Consider the following 21,390-nt stretch of genomic DNA (forward strand, 5'->3'; position numbering starts at 1 on the left):
TTGAATAAAAAATAAGAAAAATGGATTGAATATTTCATTCATACATTCGTCAAAATAAAATCAATGAAGGTTTGTGGAAGAGAGAGAAGGAATTTAAATGACAATTGCAACTGATCACTGGATCATAAAAAGTTTAGACGACAATGGTTTGGAGAAAAAAAAAGAAAGTGTTTTGCCAGTGATGCTAATATAATGTCGCCCGAGGATTCTCGACTTTTGATGTTGAAAAAGAAAAAGAAGAGATAAGCCAGTGTTGCGGCACCAGACAGCGAGTCCCATATGTTAGTTCTGATCTGTAGCCCAGAGCCTGATCCTTTAACAGGCACAGCATTTCCATCTGCCAATCCCTGAGCCGGACAAGCTAGAGTCGGGCCGGGTCGGATGTTGCGAGTGTGCGTGTGTGTCGCTGCCAACTTGCCCTATTTGGAAACAGCTGAGAGGAGATTTGTTGATGTGGTTTCTTGGTCGAGCCGCCGCTCAGTGGCTTTCCAGGAGGGCGTCTATTAATCCATCTCTCCCGTAAATCATAGGACGAGGAGAGTCAGGCCTTGACCTCGCATGCAGATGCGTGATCGCGGACAGTCTCTCTACACTCCCATGATGCATTGAGGTTATTGGCAAACAACCTAAACCACTGACGGCGTTTCATTTCAACATTAAGGTGATACATGGAGCAGAAAAATAATTCAAGGACACAAATTAGCTTGAAAAAAAAGATATTGGAATCAAAATGTTGAAAAATATATATTCTTCTACAAGCTAATACGTACTTATTTTTGGAATAAAAAGGTGCACTTAGCGACAGTCTGTAGTTTTACTAAGGAAGTATTACTCAGCAAGACTCTGTAGTATTACTCCGTGAAGCCCCGTAGTACTACTCAGCGAGGCTCCGTTGTATAACTAGGCAAGACTCTGTAGTATTACTAAGAAACACTCTGTAGTATTACTCCGCAAGGCTCCGTAGTACTACTAAGCGAGGCTCCCTAGTATAACTAAGCAAGACTCTAGTATTACTCAATTACTCAGCGAGGCTCCGTAGTATTACTTCACAGGGCTCCATAGTATAACTAAGCAAGAATCTAGTATTACTCAGCGAGGCTCCGTAGTATTACTTCACAGGGCTCCGTAGTATAACTCCACGTGGCTCCCTAGTATTACTCAGCCAGACTCCGTAGTATTACTCAGCCAGACTCTGTAGTATTACTCCGCGAAGCTCTGTAGTATTACTCTGCGAAGCTCTGTAGTATTACTCCGCGAGGCTCTGTAGTATTACTTCGCAAAGCTCTGTGGTATTACTCCGCAAAGCTCTGTGGTATTACTCCGCAAAGCTCCGTAGTATTACTCTGCAAAGCTCCGTTACTCTGCAAAGCTCCGTAGTGTTAATCGGTGAGGCTGCGTAGTTATAGCATACTTACAGTACTTAGCACACGGGGCTCCATAGTATTACTCTTTCAGGCTATGTAGTATTACTGTGCGAGGCTCCGTAGTATTACTCAGCGAGACTCCATAGTATTAATCGGCGAGACTCCGTAGTATGACTCCGCGAGACTCCGTAGTATTACTCCGCTAGGCTCTGTAGTATTACTCTGCGAAGCTCTGTAGTTATACTCCGCAAGGCTCCATAGTATCCCTCTAAGGCACTTTGCTATTACTCCGTTTTAGTCCGAAACATAAGAATAACAATCTAAAACTAAAAATTAAGAAAAAAAAAAAAAAAAGCTTCAATGTAATATGAAAACAATGGTTTAGGAAATTCAAATAAAAAAGAACCAAAGTTAAAGGTTTTCTCTGCTTGTATTTTCACATTTCTCTATTTAAGGTCAGACTGAACCTTTAAATCGGGCCTAATGTGGCTCCTGGGCTTCACAACACTGAGATCTGTTCATGCATTACATTTTAAGAAAAGACGTTTTTGAATTTAAAAAAGGTCACATACAGTCTAGAACTTCAGTTCAGTTGCTTCTACGTTTACCATCCCTCTCTTCCATGTACTAATGTCATAGTTGTAGGTATTCTTAGCACAACAATGAAGTAAGAAAATTAAGCATTTGCTCGTAGGTTTTTATTCAATGCGAATATTTAGTAAAATTCTGTGGCTGACGATTGAGGATCGTGACGCGTCTTCTCTCCTGCATCCATCTCCACTCAGGACGTCCACGAGTCTCTAACCTTTTTAACCATTTTTCCAGTTTGCTGGAGCCGAGCGACATATTTCAAAGATGACGTTTACTCACTAATTACTGGCGAAACATGACTCTAGCGGAGCGACGATGCTAACGTAATGAGGTACAACGATGGCTCTCGTAGATCCGACTCGCGAGTGTCAGTCGACCCCGGATGGATTGTTGTTCTCACGGAGGTTGACGTTTCATTTCGCAGCTCAAGAAAAAAAAAACACATTTACAGCCTCGGATTAGTTTTGTTTCTTGTTGCGTTTTTTTCCCTTTAATATCAAACAGCTCGAGTGCAGAAACACAATCGTTTAGCTCAAAACACTTTTACATGTTCGGGATCTAAGATGCAGAGATCTTAACTTATCTTAACTCTATTTTAACCATCTTGATTTTTGAACCTTTTCACTTCAGCAAACCAAAGTCTGAGCAAGATTATATGAAGTTTTTTGTAGGCTAGATGACCAAAGATATACTTAAACACTATAAGTTTATTATAAACTTATAAATTCTGAGTTCGGGGGCAGGAGTGGAGTGAAAGTATCTGGATGTTCTGTTCTATGTTAGTCTTTGTATCCTTTGTCTTTGTTGTTTTTCTTTGATCTATGTTCTTTGTCTTTATCTTTAGACTTAGATTGTGTCATCTTGTTCTTCCTCTTTATGTTCTTCTTGTTATTTTATTTTGATTTATTTTTTATTTTTCATGAAAAATTGCTGTATTTTCTGTGGCTATTGGAAAAAAACAATTTACCGAAGGAGACCTCCTGAGGGATCAATAAAGTTTTACCTTACCTTACCTTAAGTGTCTTACAAAACTACAGTCTGAGGTTCAAAGCTAGCAAGGGTAAGACGCTAGCAGGGTTAAAGTTTTTTCTTTTCTGCCATGTTGTTACAGCTCATTTTCTGATTCTGTTCCTCTCCTCGAGTTATCCAATCAACTTCTTAGACCACAAGTTATAGCAAGTTTTCCTACATCGTAGCACTCCCGGGATATCTCTACCTCTAAGGAACTTGTTGTACAAACAAAGCGGGGCGTTTTACCGAAAAAAATTTTCCCAACCAATCGCAAGTAAATAGTTGTCACTCGTTCATCATTCACGACTCAAAGTTGTATCCAATAAATATGCCTACAAAACAACACGTCACTACCTGAAAATACCGAAGCGAACCTTGGGCTCGGAAACATTGGTGCCGCTCTTGCGGTTCCGAGGACACGCTCACCTTGCACGAGCAGACGGGTGGTGTGGACGACCTCTCCCTGTGGGCTGAAGGCTCGACACGTGTAAGCCCCGCGGTCCTCGCGTGTGATGGACTGCACCGTCAAACTCCCGTCGGACACCTGAGACGCAGCAGCGTAGAAATGCATGTGGTCAAGTCCAAATTTATTTTTCAGTACAGTAGATACACTCTGAACTGAACACGCCCCCTTTTGTCCATTTTTCAGTCTAGTTTCCTATATTTTTAGAGCCGACACGGACAGAACGGATGTTCTGTTGGGGTCATGTGGTCGGACCATGAAGTCACAAAACAGAAGTGACTTGGAAAATAATCTGATTCACAAAAATTGTTTATTTTTGTTAACATACTTTACATGTTGTATATAGTTAGCTTTTAATTAATTCCATTGAGTTTGTCTAACCCATAAAAAAAAAAGGTTTTTAGGTTTTTTAAAGGTTGCTGGACATCATTACAGAACTACTGGTATTTACACCTAGGTATATAAGTAAAGCCAGCATTTCACTGGTGATGATTTTTTATCTTGCTGTCGCCCCCTGCAGTACTGGAGGGTGTACTGCACAAACTAACAATTGACTAGTTACAGCAGACCTGGCAAACGTGCAGCTTGGGCTCTTTGACTGTATTTATGTGGCCCTCATGAGGTCAAAGATCATGTAACATTGTTATTTTGCATTTATATATGTTTATTTCATTACCTGTTCAACTCTATTTACTGCTCTAGGATTTTTGATTAGGAGTTGTTGTTTGAAGCCTTTTTTTACAAGTATTTATTGCCCCTTAAAAAATATATTTTTTTAATAAATTGGAGAAAAGTGTCTTTATATTTATAATTTAAAACGAGGAAAGTTCTATAATGTAATGTATTTTTCACATTACATTAAGGCTTTTTGCTCCTTTATTTTTTACCTGATGTCACTTTATAAAATGTGGCCTCTTGGGAAACTAAACCCGCCACCCCTTAGTTAGCATTAACAATTTATATGACACAAGAGATGTTTTGTAGGAAAAATAGAAAGAAAAGTCGACCTGTTCAATAGATATTGTGATACTTGTAGTAGAAAAGGATATATGTGTAGTATTGTCGAGTACTTGACTCTGATGTTGCAGTATTTACAGACCACATAACTCTTGATGAAGTTGTTACTACTTTCATTTGTTTCATATGTCCAAACATCAGCTTTAAAAAGCTGCTGGAGGTGACTGTATCCTCTCGTCCTCAGTCATTGCTCCAACTCTAACTCTGGACTAGATGCCAACACTTTGACGAAAGAATGTCATCGTCGTTGAGTAAGTACATCTTCCCATGACGCACATTTACCTTGTATTTAGCACTGCTGACCATGACGTTGCCGTCTCGTAACCAGCTGACCGAAGGTTTGGGGTTCCCGAAAGCAACGCAGGTCAAAGTGATGCTTCCTCCCTCCTTGGCCTCGACGTACTGTGGAGGGGTATCAGTGAACGAGGGAGGGGCTGAGGAGTGAAAAAAAGAATGAAAGTGTTAACAGCAGCATCTGGACTCAAAGAGTGTGAATACATTCTTAGTTTACTCTCCAGTTTGAATTCAACAACTGGAAACTTTTACACCTTAATAGCATTTCTGGTGAGATTAGCTACAAATAATGGTGTTAAAATGTAGTTTAAGTTTAATAGATATTTCTACAAAATTTGCCTCATTGTTTCCCAAATACAGATTTTACAAGTGAGGAACTAATTTAGAAAAATGGGATCAAACGGCTTATAAGCTGCATAGTTTTTCGATTGGAGGTTCGGAGAATTCGTCCATTTTTTCCATCTCAGAATCAGTTGATGGTTTGTGTCACAATACTGGGTTTTTGATTGGCAGCCACATAGTGATAAAGTCAAGCCAGACTAAAAAAATAAAAACTGACAAATTGAGGACAAAATAGAGAAGAAAAAAAAGCTGTATTTTTCTATAGGTCATTAAAACTGTGCACAATGTCCCAAATCCTCTTTTGCTCAGTGGGTCTTACTCTCGTAGGGAGGGATGATATGAAAAGCTGGAATTCAACCTCAAACCTTTTAAAAAAAATAAAAAAAGCAGTTTTTTGACATTGGCCTGCTCAGTCTTCCTGGACAATCCCTCATTATCTTCGTACACGTACGTCACCGACTGTGATTCCATACAGATTTTATTGACATAATTCCTGTTTTGATATTCCAGATCTAATCACCTTAGGACCGGAGCTGATCTGCTTACACGTGTAATCCTTGAGCCGTTCAATTGCTATTCAATGTCAATCCATCTGCAGATGTAAGCCATGGAGCCTGTTGTCGGCTGAAACTGAAGCTTTTGTCGCGTAGAGTACAAACTACATTTTAGCTCAATCCTTAGTGCTCAAATATATTTGGATTTAAATGTATATTTTTAGATTTGTGGATGGACCTGTGAGTGTAAACTTTTAAAATGACACCAAAAAAAGGCTCCAGTCAGTAAGATATGTAACGCTAATGCTTAGGCTACATTACTTCACATATCTTGCTGTAACCTGGGGTGTGTATTGGCAAGAATCTGGTGATACGATACAAAATACAGGGGCCACGATACATAATATATATATAAAATAAAAATATATATTTGTAGTATACATTTGAATTTGTACATTTTCTACAAGGGGTGTTTATTGGCTAAAAGCTTGCGATACGATATGTATCACGATACATGGGCAAAAAATAAGATAAATTGTGATACAGTAGTAACAAGGATATATTTGTAGTATTGTCGAGTACTTGACTCTGGTGTTGCAGAATTTACAGAGCACATGACTCTTGACAAAGTCATAACTGATTGGATTCGTTGTGAAGCCAAAATATGTCCAAACATCAGCTTTAAAAGCTGCTGGAGTCCACTGTATCCTCTCGTCCTCAGTCATTTCATTGTTCCTTTAGCAACGGAGGACGTAATGACTGCTGCCATCTAGCGGTCGGAGGTATAATTGCAACACAAACATTAACAAACGCTGCAAATTATTAGCATGCTAATCGTACAAAATACTTAAAATAGGATTTGAAAGCCCCCAAAAAATTATAATAATTTAAAAAAAAACGAAAAAAAAAACAAGATATTTAGGTGTATCAATATTTTCTAGATATTCTCAATTTCTGATACAAGAACAGGAATTGTAAATGTAATTCCTTCTTGTCGCAAGAGAAAGGACCCTCAACACTAAACCGAACAGCGAGAAAGATCGACTTCCAGATCATAGAAAGCAAATACTCTGGTGCTCTGTTCTCCAGTAAAGAGAAAATACTTTTAAACATTACCCATTTGCTAGGGCGGGTGCATGAGGGTTACATTATTTATCCATATCTGTATATGTATCTATGGGTCATGAATAAAGCAAACCAATTACCAGAAGCTTTCAAGCAGCTCGATCAAGATCAACAGCCTATTGTGCGCCTCGGGTCGAGTTACTGCCCCTTCAGCGCTGTTTTCTGTAGCCTTAACAATCAGAGTTAGTGGAGCGTTCAAGTGACGACTGCAACTAGAAAAAGTCGATCATGAAGCCAGTAAATTGTTTATAATTTTGACAATGATTTGTGAAAAGTATTCAGGGAAGTACAAGGAGGAAATAGTAGGAGTAACAGACTGGTCTTTCTTTCATCGCCTCACAACGTTTCTCCTCTTTTCATGACGTGGTTTACGAGATTTTCAGAACACGACTTGGCAGCAAATCACCGACTAATGAGGTCAGGAAGACACGGACCAGATTAAAGCTTTGGCTAATTATGATGCTAACATGACACACACTTTGAATACGCTACACGAAAACACACACAGAAGCTCAACACAAAATTATTTTCTGGAACAAGTTAAAGAAATGTGGAAGATAAAGTAGGACTTACTTTCCTCAGGCGAGTCAAGTACTTTATTTTCCAATGTAATCAACTAAAATTCAACTGAAATGGTGAAGATTCATGTGTGTCATGTGAAGATTTGTGTGTGTCATGTAAACACTTAGGTGTCATGTGAACATTTAGGTGTCATGTGAAGATGTGTGTGTGTCATGTGAACATTTAGGTGTCATGTGAAGACGTGTGTGTGTCATGTGAAAATGTAGGTGTCATGTGAAGATTTGTGTGTGTCATGTGAAAATGTAGGTGTCATGTGAAGATTGGTTTATGTCATGTGAACATTTAGGTGTCATGTGAAATTGTAGGTGTCATATGTCATGTGAACATTTAGGCGTAATTTGAAGATTGGTTTATGTCATGTGAACATTTAGGTGTCATGTGAAAATGTAGGTGTCATATGTCATGTGAACATTTAGGCGTAATTTGAAGATTGGTTTATGTCATGTGAACATTTAGGTGTCATGTGAAGATTTGTGTGTGTCATGTGAAAATGTAGGTGTCATGTGAAGATTGGTGTGTGTCATGTGAACATTTAGGTGTCATGTGAAGATTGGTTTATGTCATTTGAACATTTAAGTGTCATGTGAAGATTGGTTTATGTCATTTGAACATGTAGGTGTCATGTGGAGATTGGTGTGTGTCATGTGAACATTTAGATGTCATGTGAAGATTTGTTTGTGTCATGTGAACAGTTATTTGGCATGTGAAGATTATGTTTCATGCGAATATTTATGTGTGTCATGTGAAAATGTACGGATGTCAAGCTAACATTTATGTGTGTAGGTGAACGTTTATGTGTGTCAAGTGAACGTTTATGTGTGTCAAGTGAATGTTTGTGTGTCAAGTGAACATTTATGTGTGTTAAGTGATCATTTATGTTTGTCAAGTGATCATTTATGTTTGTCAAGTGATTATGTGCATGTGTCAAGTGAATATTTATGCGTGTCAAGTAAACATTTATGTTTGTCAAGTGAACATTTATGTGTGTCAAGTGATTATTCATGTGTGTCAAGTGAACATTTATGTGTGTCATGTGAACATTTATGCGTGTCAAGTAATCATTTGTGTGTCATGTGAACATTTATGTGTGTCATGTGTTTATTTATTTGTGTCAAGTGAACATTTATGTGTGTCAAGTGAATATTTGTGTGTGTCAAGTAAACATTTATGTGTGTCATGTGAACATTTATGCGTGTCAAGTAATCATTTGTGTGTCATGTGAACATTTATGTGTGTCATGTGTTTATTTATTTGTGTCAAGTGAACATTTATGTGTGTCAAGTGAACATTTGTGTGTGTCAAGTGAACATTTATGTGTGTCAAGTGAACATTTGTGTGTGTCAAGTGAACATTTATGTGTGTCAAGTGAACATTTATGTGTGTCAAGTGAACATTGTGTGTCAAGTGAACATTTATGTGTGTCAAGTGAACATTTATGTGTGTCAAGTGAACATTTGTGTGTGTCAAGTGAACATTTATGTGTGTCAAGTGAACATTTATGTGTGTCAAGTGAACATTTATGTGTGTCAAGTGAACATTTGTGTGTGTCAAGTGATCATTTATGTGTGTCAAGTGAACATTTATGTGTGTCAAACGAACGTTTATGTGTGTCATGTGATTATTTACGTGTGTCAATTCAACAAAGTGTGTATCTTAGAGGAGGAAATATAAGACTACACGCTTCAGGATACGAACCACTCCAAAAGTATCCTCTCATGCATGGGATGACAAAGACATCTGAAGACGAAGTCGGTGTTCTGAAAACACCTGATAAAAGCATTGAAGTAAATAAATGCTCGCGGCAGTTTCACCACGATGACATCATCATTACGAGACGTGATGAAACGTAGCGTCAGGCGAGGTGTCGAGGCAGCAGATGCGATCACACCTGTGATCCTGCAGCACCAAGAATCCACGAGCATCACTTACTTCAGGAGCAGCAGCGGCTGACAGCCAAAGTGCTCGGTAATCACCAACAAGCTCCGATGTTTAACTACGATAGCGAGCGCGGCTGGAAGTGAGAGGCTATAAATAGACGCAGAGTGTCCAAGCTCAGCAGCAAAACTCACCCTGGAAGAGTGAGAAACACCTAAAGCTGGAAACTATTTACAACAAGTGTTTGAGATCTGCTCGGTTACCATGATTCCCTTCTTGGTTCAGAACAGTCTTGAATCTGTTTAGATTTTTAACAAACAAATAGTTAGTTGACGTACGTCTGCTTCAAGTCTCAAAGACATCAAGCACTAGAAATATTTTTGTCTGTTTTATTCCAGAGAAAATTTAGGGTATTTAGAGTAAAATGTTGATTTGATCTCGTCTTTTATACATCGATTTACTGTGTATTTGTAGCTTTGATTCAAACACAAACATTTTTTTGTATGTATCCTACACTTTCAACTGTAATCCAACACTTTACATAATCAAACAATTTTCAGCTAAAATAAAACAATTTTTAACTAAAGCAAACCATTTTCAGCTAAAATAAAACAATTTTCAACTAAAGCAAACCATTTTCAACTATAATCAAACAATTTTCAGCTAAAATGAAACAATTTTCAACTAAAGCAAACCATTTTCAGCTAAAATCAAACAATTTTCAACTAAAGCAAACCATTTTCAACTATAATCAAACAATTTTCAGCTAAAATGAAACCATTTTCAACTAAAGCAAACAATTTTCAGCTAAAATGAAACAATTCTCAACTAAAGCAAACCATTTTCAGCAAAAATCAAACCATTTTCAACTGGAATCAAACAATTTTCAGCTAAAATAAAACAATTTTCAACTAAAGCAAACAATTTTCAGCTAAAATCAAACAATTTCCAACTAAAGCAAACAATTTTAAACTAAAATCAAACAATTTTATCTAAAATAAAACAATTTTCAACTAAAATCAAACAATTTCCAACTAAAGCAAACAATTTTAAACTAAAATCAAACAATTTTATCTAAAATCAAACAATTTCCAACTAAAGCAAACAATTTTAAACTAAAATCAAACAATTTTATCTAAAATCAAACCATTTTCAACTATAATCAAACAATTTTCAACTAAAGCAAACAATTTTCAGCTAAAATCAAACAATTTTTAACTATAATAAAACAATTTTTAACTAAAGCAAACAATTTTAAACTAAAATCAAACAATTTCCAACTAAAGCAAACAATTTTAAACTAAAATCAAACTATTTTATCTAAAATCAAACAATTTTCAACAACAATCAAACAATTTTCATTATCAAACCATTTTTACAATGAAGCAACTTTTTTTAATAATCAATTTTCAACAACAAATCGAACAATTTTCAACTTTGATAAAAAAAAAAGAAATCCAATTTAAATAATTGAATTGTAATAAAACAATATTTTTACTATATTTAAACAATTAAATTTTTTCCAAAAGTTAAATTCAATTATATTTAAACTATTTATTAAAAAAACTTTTCAACTACAATGAAAAAATCTCAGCTGATCAAATAATTGTTCACTGTAATCAAACTATTTTCTTATTTTTCTGCAACGTATTCATACTTTTCCATTTCACTGAACATTCACTTCAAACCTTAATGACTTGATTTAAATCTTTATGTCACAGAACGTTACACACGTTTATTTACGCCTCATAAAACGGTTTGTTTTATTTATTTTTTTGTTAAAACGCACCAGAGCAGGAACCAGTGGATGGCGCCGACGCTCTTACCGTTGACGGTCAGGTGCACCCAGCTGCCGTTATGGAAGGTGTCGTACTGCTGCTCCAGCATCAGAACTTTACACTCGTACCAGCCCTGGTCCTCTGAGCGAACCTTCTCCACCCGCAGGGACGACTTGTCGTGGAGGGTGGCCCGGCCTGGAGGGACACACAAGGGAAGGAGGGTCTTCAGTGAGGTGAGGTAAGATCCTAGGGACCCTCACGCAAGTGAGTCTCAATCCTTTCTAAATGACTCAGGTTGACGACGGGAATCAACCGGATCAGAACCACGACAGCGAAACAAAGGCCTTTGATGTGGCTGATGGTTCTGAGCTGCCTTCCTTCTCCCTCAAAGCCTGGTGAGTCCGCATTGATCCCCTCATGATGGTCTGTGGCTGCCTCTCAGTCCCAGAACACTTCCTTCCTGATCCACATCGACAGAACACGGCGCCTGAACACGTCTCTAACTGGTTGTTGGTGCAATTCTTATATGTTCCTGATCTGGGAAAACTGAGTTATAATTGAAGAATGTTTGCTCTTGAGCAACATTGGTTCGAAATCTGAAATTAATTTCATTTTTTTCGAAGCTGTTGGATTTAATTTTCAACGCCTTCACTGAATTAAAAATATATATATTTATACGGATTTAATTAAAATACATTTATATTCAGGATTCAAGTATTCACAGCAGTTCACAAGTAAAAGATTAAAAATAAATAGAGATTATATTAAGACACAAGTACAAATATTAAAAATACCAAAAGATTATAATACTTTTAAGAAATGTACAAGTAAACACAATAAAAAAAAAAGTATAAAATGTGTAAAAGTGTAAACAAGTGTATGGAAGTAAATCAGTGCAACAATATTGTATGTTTGACTTAAACATTTAAAAGTTTTATTTAGGCGTTTATCTATTCAATGCAAAAATATTGAATTTAGGATATTTATTTTTGAATTATTAGAAATGGAATAACATAATAATATATGTAAAAAAAAATCCATTTAGAAAATATTATAATATTAAATCAAGCAGCGATATTTTTTGGCTTGAGTTTTTTTAATAAAAAGGTTGAGGTTAAAAAAGTTGCATTTTTTAAATTTAAAATTCTTTTCTTTTTGTTCATTAAAAAAGTGTTTTTTTCCTTTAAAAAAAAAAATTCCATTAAAAAAGTTGTATTTTTCCAATTAAAAAGGTTCTCTTTTTTCAATTTAAAAAGTCTATTTTTCCAATAAAAAGTCTATTTTTTCCATTTAAATAGTCATGTAGCTTTAATGACTGAGGACAAGAGGATACAGTCGACTCCAGCAGCTCCTAAATCTAATATCAACAGGTGACTGAGGAAGGAGCACTTTAGGTGAAGAACACCATGAGGGTTTAAACCCAGAATCTCTGCCCCTGAGCAAGAAAAAGAAAACTTTTGGATGGTGTTGAAAGTTAATCCATTATTGGGTCACAGAGTCACTCCGGGGTCTCGACGGAACACACTGTGCTCTCCAGTGGCACCAGTTGTTCTCGTCGAGCACTTTAGTCGACAATCACGGCGGCGGCGTAGGCGCACGATATTAAAATCACAAACAATCTGTTCTGAACGCACAATACGCAGCAATTAATCAATTCAAATGACAGTTTTGTTTTTGTGTGTTTACTGAAGAACGGAGTGAAACAACTTTGAGCCGGTGAGAACGCACAGTGCAGGACATTCAGCACACACACACACACACACACACACACACACACACACACACACACACACACACACACACACACACACACACACACACACACACACACACACACACACACACACACACACACACACACACACACACACACACACACACACACACACACACACACACACACACACACACACACACACACACACACACACACACACACACACACACACACACACACACACACACACACACACACACACACACACACACACACACACACACACACACACACACACACACACACACACACACACACACACACACACACACACACACACACGTGTTCCTACGGAGTGTGTGGGTTCAAACATGTTTGTGAATTGTTTTGTGTTTATTTAAGTATGCTTGTGCGATTGCGTTTGTGTTCATTTGAGTGCATTTTGCAGGTGTGTTTGTGTTTATTTGAGTGTGTTTGTGCAGGCGTGTTAGTGATTATTTGAGTGTGCTTGTGCAATTGTGTTTATTTTAGTGTTTTTGTATGATTGTGTTTATTTAAGTGTGTTTCTGTTTATTCGAGTGTGCTTGTAAGATTGTGTTTATCTTAGTGCGTTTGTGTTTATTTGAGTGCGTTTGTGCGAGCGTGTTTGTGCGTGTATTTGTGCAAGTAAGATTGTGTTTAGTTGAGTGTGCTTGTGCGATTGTGTTTTTTTGACTGCGTTTGTATGATTGTGTTTGTGTTTATTTGAGTATGCTTGCGCAATTGTGTTTATTTTAGTGTTTTTGTATGATTGTGTTTATTTAAGTGTGTTTCTGTTTATTTGAGTGTGCTTGTAAGATTGTGTTTATCTTAGTGTGTTTGTGTTTATTCGAGTGCGTTTGCGCGAGCGTGTTTGTGCGCGTATTTGTGCAAGTGAAATTGTGTTTAGTTGAGTGTGCTTGTGCGATTGTGTTTTTTTGACTGCGTTTGTATGATTGTGTTTGTGTTTATTTGAATGTGTTTGTTCAAGTTTATTTCTGTTCATTTCAGAGTGTTTGTGCGAGTGTGTTTTTTTGTGCAAGTGTGTTTGTGCATGTGTGTTTGTTTTCATTGAAGTGCGTTTGTTTGAGCGTTTTTGTGCAAGTGCGACTGTGTTTATTTGAGTGTGTTTGTACGATTGTGTTTATTTGAGTGTTTTTGTGCAAGTGTGTCTTGTTTATTTGAGTATTTTGTACGATTATGTTGTATTGTGTTTGTGTGAAACCTGACTAACCAGCGAACACCAGGTACTGGAGCTTCTTCCACACGAGTGTATTTTTCCTCCTCCAGGTCCAGGTCTCGACTCTAAGGAAGAGCAATGGAGTCTAATGTAGTTTCACATATTGAGAAACTTCCTCTGCTCTGCTCTGCTCAACTATCCACAGCCTGTTAGGATCCTGCACCTGAGATCCGACCCAGTCACACCTGAGGTTCTGACCCACTCGGAGACACAGCATCACATACGACCCGGTTCAGTTTCATCAAAACCCGTCGCATGATTCAAAGAATAACTGCAGAGTTTCTCGTGTCTGAGCTCCGTCTTGACAGACGTGAACCGTGATCCGGTGGAATCACTGACGCAGGTGTGTGTGTGTGTGTGTGTGTGTGTGTGTGTGTGTGTGTGTCTCTGGAGAAACACTTGAAACCTGAGCTCATCAACATGACGAGGAAAATAAGAATATAGCAGAAAATATCTAAAGATATTTAGCGTAAATACGGTTGTTGATTAATCGCTGATAGTTTCTTACAGTCAAAATAAGTACTTTTTTTTTAAACGTTTCGGACTTTGTGTCTTTTATTTTGCTTTTCTTGTTCTTGTACTTGAGCTGTTTGGACGCGTTAGCTCACATCATTTTAGAGAAAAAAAAAAAAAAAAAAAATCACTGGTAGATATTTTTTTCATCATATAAAATTCATATTCAACAGCACTCCATTGTTTTCTGTTTTTTTAGTTTTTTATCATACATCTTATAGAATTTTTATTTATTTTTTAATTAACGTGAAAATAATCACAGAGTTTGCTCATTTATTTTGTTGCAATTAAACTTCCGCCTTAATTCCGTCCCCCACTAATAAAGGAACAATAGAAACCACACAAAATCCCAGCAATGACTGAGGACAAGAGGATACAGTCGGCTTCAGCTGCTTTTTTTTCACGAGACGTTATTAAAATCGCTGTGAAAATCATGCAAGTGTATCTAAAGCATATCCTCGGCTTAATATATCATATCGAATCGTATCATGAGCTCAATGTATCGTATAGAACTAAATGTATAGAATTTTGAGCCGATTATATCGTATCTAGTTATGAATTGAAAACATCGTATCGTGAACTAAATATATTGTATTGAATAGTTTCCTGAGATCAGTTCATCACTACAGCTCTAGAAGACCAGGGGCCTCATGTACGAATACGTTCTATTAAAAAGTGTCGTACGATCAGATCCAGAAAATGGTACAAAAATATTCCGATGTACGAATCTGCGTGTGTACACAAATAAAAGCACTTTTCCTTTGTTCAACCCAATAATTCATATCAAATCATAATGAACCAGAGTCCAGGATTTTTCTCTCCGCGATCAGAAAAAACTACTGAAAAGATTAATTTAAACTGGATCAACAGTTTTTATTTGTTCATTATTTCTGACATGCATCACATACTTAAATTCAAATAGTTGCAGACAAGCTCCGGTGTTAATGTTTATATTTTACATAAACAGTTATTAAATTCACGCGAATACTTTATTTACAGAGACGATCAGGGGCTTATTTGAAAACAGTTCAACAAGAATAAAACTGTAAATCATTAACTTAAAGCACGGAGTATTATTAATGAGAACATATTAATAAGTTTGTGAATAATTTAATATCCACTCGTGTAACTACAAACACTTGTGTTAATGTTTGATTAATATTGATGGTTAATGAGTCTCAACGTGACTAGTGAGGTTGACATACATCTACGAACTTTTTAACGCCCTTTTCCTTATTGATACAAATGGACTTTCGGATGGTAGGTCCGAAAAAGGAAAGTAGGTCCGAATGTTTTTTGAACGTACGACCCCTCAGTACGTGAGGAACCTGATGTTGGAATTTTTATTTCTAATCATTTAGACCAGGGTTATTAAACTCATGTCCGAAATAATTTACCTTAACATCTTTAACAAGGAGTAGAAAATAAACACTTTTAAAATAATTCTGTATAATCTGTATAATTGTTGTACAATCTGTTCCTTATCTTTTCTGAAACACCGACATCTTTATGGGTTCCATCACGAACATTCATCTACTTTGCGGTCCACGTGAAATGACTTGGCGGGCCGTATTCGGACCCCTGGCCTCGAGTTTTCATCGTGTAATATAGATAAAAGAACACAGCAATATTAGCCCCTGCTGGTGGAAGCTAAGTATAGCAAGACTGAAATACAGAAGAACAGACTAGAATAAAAAAAAAATTGTGAAGATTTTTATGTAATTTTAAAGTCTGCCACAGTATTGGATTTGGACTTTTTTTAAATCTTTTTTTAATCAAAGATTAAACTTATTTCCCAGTTAATTTTGTAGTTCCGAAGCAACAATAGTGGTTCTATATCTCGCCACCAGGGGGACACTCGTGGACTTCCGATCTCTGGCAAAGCTCATGAACTCCCTGACATTGTCGAAATCTAAAAAGGGCACAATACAGGCCTTTGTGTATCCTCGCAGTTTTTGACCCTAATTTTGTCGCGTAGAATGGAGGTCGACCTGGAAATGGGAGAGAGAAAGAAACTGTACATAGACTGATCCTTCAGACCCCGAATTAGAATCCCTACGGGGGTCCGTAGGACGTTAGGCTCACGATGTGTTTGGCAGGAGGACGTGTGAACTGATGGGCTTCAGGTCGGTTCAGCATTTTCGGTTTGTTTTGAGGATCAGGACGTTCTCTGGAGGCAGATTAAACGCTGGTAGACGATCTGGTGGATGAAGTCGACACAGATATGTCCGACTGATTAAACGCACCGCGAGTGTGTGAAGAATATGAAAGAACCGTCAGTTAATGAAGTGACACGTTACTCACTTACTGGGCGACACACAAAGAAAAACATATTTCTATCATTTCTGTTCTTTTGATTATTACCATCTTAAGGGAAGTTTGTTTTGAAAAAAAATTTCACAACAAAAAATGTCTTCCATTTTTGTTCCAAGTTCCGTTTTCTACACTTTGTTCTTTTTTTGTGTTGTTGTATTCTAGTGTGGTATCTGTTTGCTTCATTGATAATAGATCTAGAAAAGTTTTAACAAAGAATTTAGCCCCAAAAATAAAAAATAAAAATTTCATTTTATTATAAAGGACAAATTTATTTAGTTTTTTCCTTCAAGTACAGTTTTGGGAATTGTTTAACGCTTGTGTTATCTCAGGGTCAAGGTGACCCAAAGGCCCGGAAACAAATGTGTTTCTGGTATACCTTGTGTTGTCTCTGCATCAAGGCGCTTCCATTAATGAATATACAGTGATGGAGGTCGTTGACCTTGACCCAGACACAACAGAAGGGATACCACAAACACATTTTTTTCCAGGCCTTCGGGTCACCTTGACCCTAAGGTAACACAATTGTTAAGGGCAAGCACCGTTTAAATTTTTTTTTTTTTATTTATTTAATTTGTCTTTAATATAATTCATGCACAGTTTTAGGCAACGTCTAAGCACCAACACCAAAAAAAAACGTATTAAACCAAACAACAAAATTCTTAATCCTCTCAAGTCACACAATTTATTGTTATATGATTGTTGGTTATATCTGAAATAAATTCACACCAAAATAATACTGACAGAATATAGGTCAGAGAATATATATTTTTTTGCTTAACCAATTATTGGAAAAAATTGTTGGACAAATTTTAGTTAATTACTTGCGTTTTGGGCGGCAGTTAAGCACCGGCACTATCAATCCTTACGTTATCTCAGGGTCAAGGTGACCCGAAGCCCTGGAAACAAATGTGTTTGTGGTATTCCTTGTGTTGTCTCTGGGTCAAAGTAAACGACTTCCACCACTGCATATGTATTTAAGGAAGCCAGGGAGGTCGTTCATCTTGTGAACGAACACATCTGTTTCCAGGCCTTCGGGTCACCTTGACCCTGAGATAACGCAAAGATTGATAGTGCCGATTCTTAAATGCAGCCAAAAATGTAAATAATTAAGCAAAATTTGTCCAAAATTTTGTTTTCAATAATTTGTTAACCAAAAAAATGTCATTTTCTGACTTTAGATTTTAGAAATAGAAATAAATTGTGTAAATTAAGAGGATTAAAGATTTTTGTTCTCACACAATGTAATCCCAGATTTATTCTGACAGAATTTTTACTGAAATATCAAAAATCTCTTTAACACTATAACCTTAATAAGTCTCTACATAAACATGAATACATCTATAATCTGTAAAAACTTCCAAGATTCCATCTCACGATAGTTTGTGAGTTTCCAATATTTTACACTTGAATACAGAATCATCTCTGCCAAATCTGACCACTAGGGGACCCAAATATTTTGACCAACATTGATATTAAAACCTGAAAACGAGGCCATCGGAAACGTATACGGATCGACGTCTTACCAGCGTATTCCGGGTCCACGTGAGGAGGGTAGAAGCGGAAGTTGATGAAAAAGGGAATGGGCATCCCATACTTGAACCACTCCACCACGTAGGGCTGGCCGTTCAAAGGGTGGGACACGTCGCATCCCAGGATGACGCTGTCGCCTGCACGCGCCGTCACGAACTGGGGCTCGTCTCGCACGCCGTGGGCACCTGTGGACACGGCGGACACTACAGTTGGACTTTGTAGTTGTTTTTTTTGTCTCGTCAGCAAATATTCACAACAACATTTCTTACTTTTTACCCCAAGTGCCGTTTTCTACTCTGTTCTTTTTGTGTTTTTGTATTTTTAGTTTGTGTGATATCTGTTCGCTTCATTGATAATAGATCTAGAAAGGTTTTCATCACTGTATTGATATTCAACTGTACGCCATCATTTTTTTATATACTGGCTTTTTAACTTTATTTTATCATCGTTATTGTACGGTTTCTAAACCAATAAAATTGTGCAAACTTAAATTGTTGAATTATTTACAATTAAAATGCACATATTCAAGGCGTTTGTTCATTTTTGGGTTGCGTTTTAACTTCCAGTCACTAGGTGGCAGCAGTCATCACATCCCCGCAGCTAAAGAGAAGACTAAAGAGATCCCGGCGATGACTAAGGACAAGAGGATACAGTTGACTCGAGCGGCTTTTAAAGTTGACGTTTGGACATATTTATATACTGTATCAACAGTATGCCATCTTTTTTTTTATTATTGTACGGGTTCCATTTCAATAAAACTGTGCGAAATAAAATAATTTTATTTCTAATTAAAATGCAAATATTCACAGCGTTTGTTCATTTTTGGGTTGCGTTTTAACTTCCAGCCGCTAGGTGGCAGCAGTCGTCACATCCCCGCAGCTAAATAAAAGACTAAAGAGATCCTGGCGATGACTGAGGACAAGTGGATAAACTCGACTCCAGCAACTTTTAAAGCTGACGTTTGGACATATTTGTATACTGTATCAATATTCAACAGTATGCCATCTTTTTTTTTTTTGTACGGGTTCCATTTCAATAAAACTGTGCGAAATAAAATGAATATACTTCTAATTATTTACAATTTAAATGCAAATATTCACAGCGTTTGTTCATATTTTGATTGCCTTTTAACTTCCAGCCGCTAGGTGGCAGCAGTCATTACTTCCCCCAGCTGCTAAAGAAATGATTAAATACAGTAAGATCACAGTGATAACTGAGGACGAGAGGATACAGTCGACTCCAGCAGCTTTTAAAGCTGATGTTTGGACCTATTTTGGTTTCAAAACAATTGAAAGCAGCTACGACTTCGTTTTCATATTGTGCAACACCAAAAACAAGTACTCGACATTACTATATATATATATATATATATATATATATTTACACTGGTAACAGTAACACAATATATCCTTGTTTTGTGTAGTCAGTTTCTGTTGCGTTAACCGTTCTTTCTTCAGTGATAAGAGGCGGAGAAAAGACAAATTAGACCCAAGAGAGTAGAATATGATGTAAAAAAAAACAACATATATACAGAGTATCACAGATGTGTGTGATTTCTACAGATCATGTGAAGGATTTCATCACAGAGCGTCGGTGACGGAGGCGAGGCACGAAACAGAAAGAGCGATAATGACTGAGCTCGTGTGCAGCTCCCAGTTGTGAGCATCATCTCTCGCTCGCACACTTTTGTTCACACCATCTCAGGCGACACTTTGTGTTGATTGGCTGCCGGTGACATCACCGCAGATTACACAAAAACGGGCCCCAAGGAGGGATGACTTCACCGTTTAGAAGCCGAGGGACGGAGACGCTCTACAATCAAAGACCCGGGAGGGAAAAAAGCTCCGTCACAAGATGGAGCCACTGAGATGGGCAGGAAAATTTTACCTAAAAATCGTGTTACAGTGGAGTCTTCTTTATGATGGGAGTTTATCAGTGACATCAGAATATAGAACTTTTGTTCTAAACGTTTAATTTGGTTTTTTTTAATCATTTAATCCTAGCATTTATTTGAATTGCATAATTGGCTGAAAGTTGCTCGGTGCTCTATTGGTTTTGTCTGGTGGCAATTTCATTTATATTGAATTTAAATGGCTACGAATGAAAAGATGTTAAGTCTAGAATATTTATTTTTGAATTATTGTTATTATAATAGCAAACTACGTGTAGATTTTTAAAAATCAATTTGATTTTTTTTTTTTTTTTATCAAATTCTACCTTTTTATTATTATCATTATTGAATTTAATTGTTCAATAAATACAAATTAAACTTTTCGATATTAAAATTTTAATACCTAACAAGAAATAAGGTTGCAAAAAATGTGACATTTTTTAAGTTCAATCATTCATTATTCTGATGACGATATACTTCCATACTTAAAAAAAATGGATAAATGAACTTAAAAAAAATTGGTTCGTTTGTACATCTGTCTTTAGATTTTAACAACAGCTTTTCAAGTTAGATCTTCCCGTTAAAATGATTAAAAAAATAAACAAAAAAAAAACAGCAAGCTACCAACACATCCTTTATTCCCGATAAGAAAAATGGTTTATTTAAATAAGAAGATCGACTTTTGTTCAACAATGATGATGATGTTCTGATGTGTTTTGTTCAGTAAATATACTACTTGTAGCCAGACTTGGACATTTTGTGAAACTACTTTAAGTCACAGACCAAAATCAGCCTTTGAAAAATAACAATATGTAGACTTTTCTCCTGTGGCTAGTGATCCATCTTTGGTTCCTGATCGTTCCATGCGGTGGCGCTCTCGGGCAAATGCTCCTCTTTAATACGACAACTTTTATGTAGTACTGGAGGTCTCAGAACCACCGGCAATTACGGCATGTGAAATGATATTCCACAGATATACTTTTATGTCTAGAAGTGTTTAGAGACTTACAAGGACGATAAAACAAAAAACAGACAGTATTTGATATTTCAAATTGGAAAAAAAAAAAGTGCAGTTACACTATTCCAACACCAGGGGCGACAGAACCGCCGCTTTAAATCCTACAGATTGGGCCTTTAATTAAGTGGGGTTTTTAATCCATCATTAGGTTTTATTAAACACCAACAAAAAATATTTGAAAAATCATCATCACTTGTATATGGCTCCGAGT

The 21,390-nt window shown here is 36.8% G+C and overlaps 1 protein-coding gene across 6 annotated transcripts in view; it reads right to left on the reverse strand.

Annotated features, from left to right (window-relative positions):
* The window catches only part of igsf9bb (immunoglobulin superfamily, member 9Bb), a 79,770-nt gene that overhangs the window by 38,208 nt on the left and 20,172 nt on the right, over window positions 1–21,390 (reverse strand). For all 6 annotated transcript variants that reach the window (XM_087807329.1, XM_087807326.1, XM_087807328.1 and 3 more), the window contains exons 2-5: window positions 18,264–18,455; window positions 10,985–11,131; window positions 4,729–4,880; window positions 3,393–3,510 (exon numbers count right to left, since the gene is read on the reverse strand). In XM_087807329.1, coding sequence (XP_087663455.1) covers window positions 3,393–3,510; window positions 4,729–4,880; window positions 10,985–11,131; window positions 18,264–18,455 — 609 coding nt within the window. The remainder of the gene's footprint in view (window positions 1–3,392; window positions 3,511–4,728; window positions 4,881–10,984; window positions 11,132–18,263; window positions 18,456–21,390) is intronic.

Source organism: Callionymus lyra, chromosome 14 (assembly GCF_982586985.1).
Source record: "Callionymus lyra chromosome 14, fCalLyr1.hap1.1, whole genome shotgun sequence".
Classification (NCBI taxonomy): Eukaryota; Metazoa; Chordata; class Actinopteri; order Syngnathiformes; family Callionymidae; genus Callionymus; species Callionymus lyra.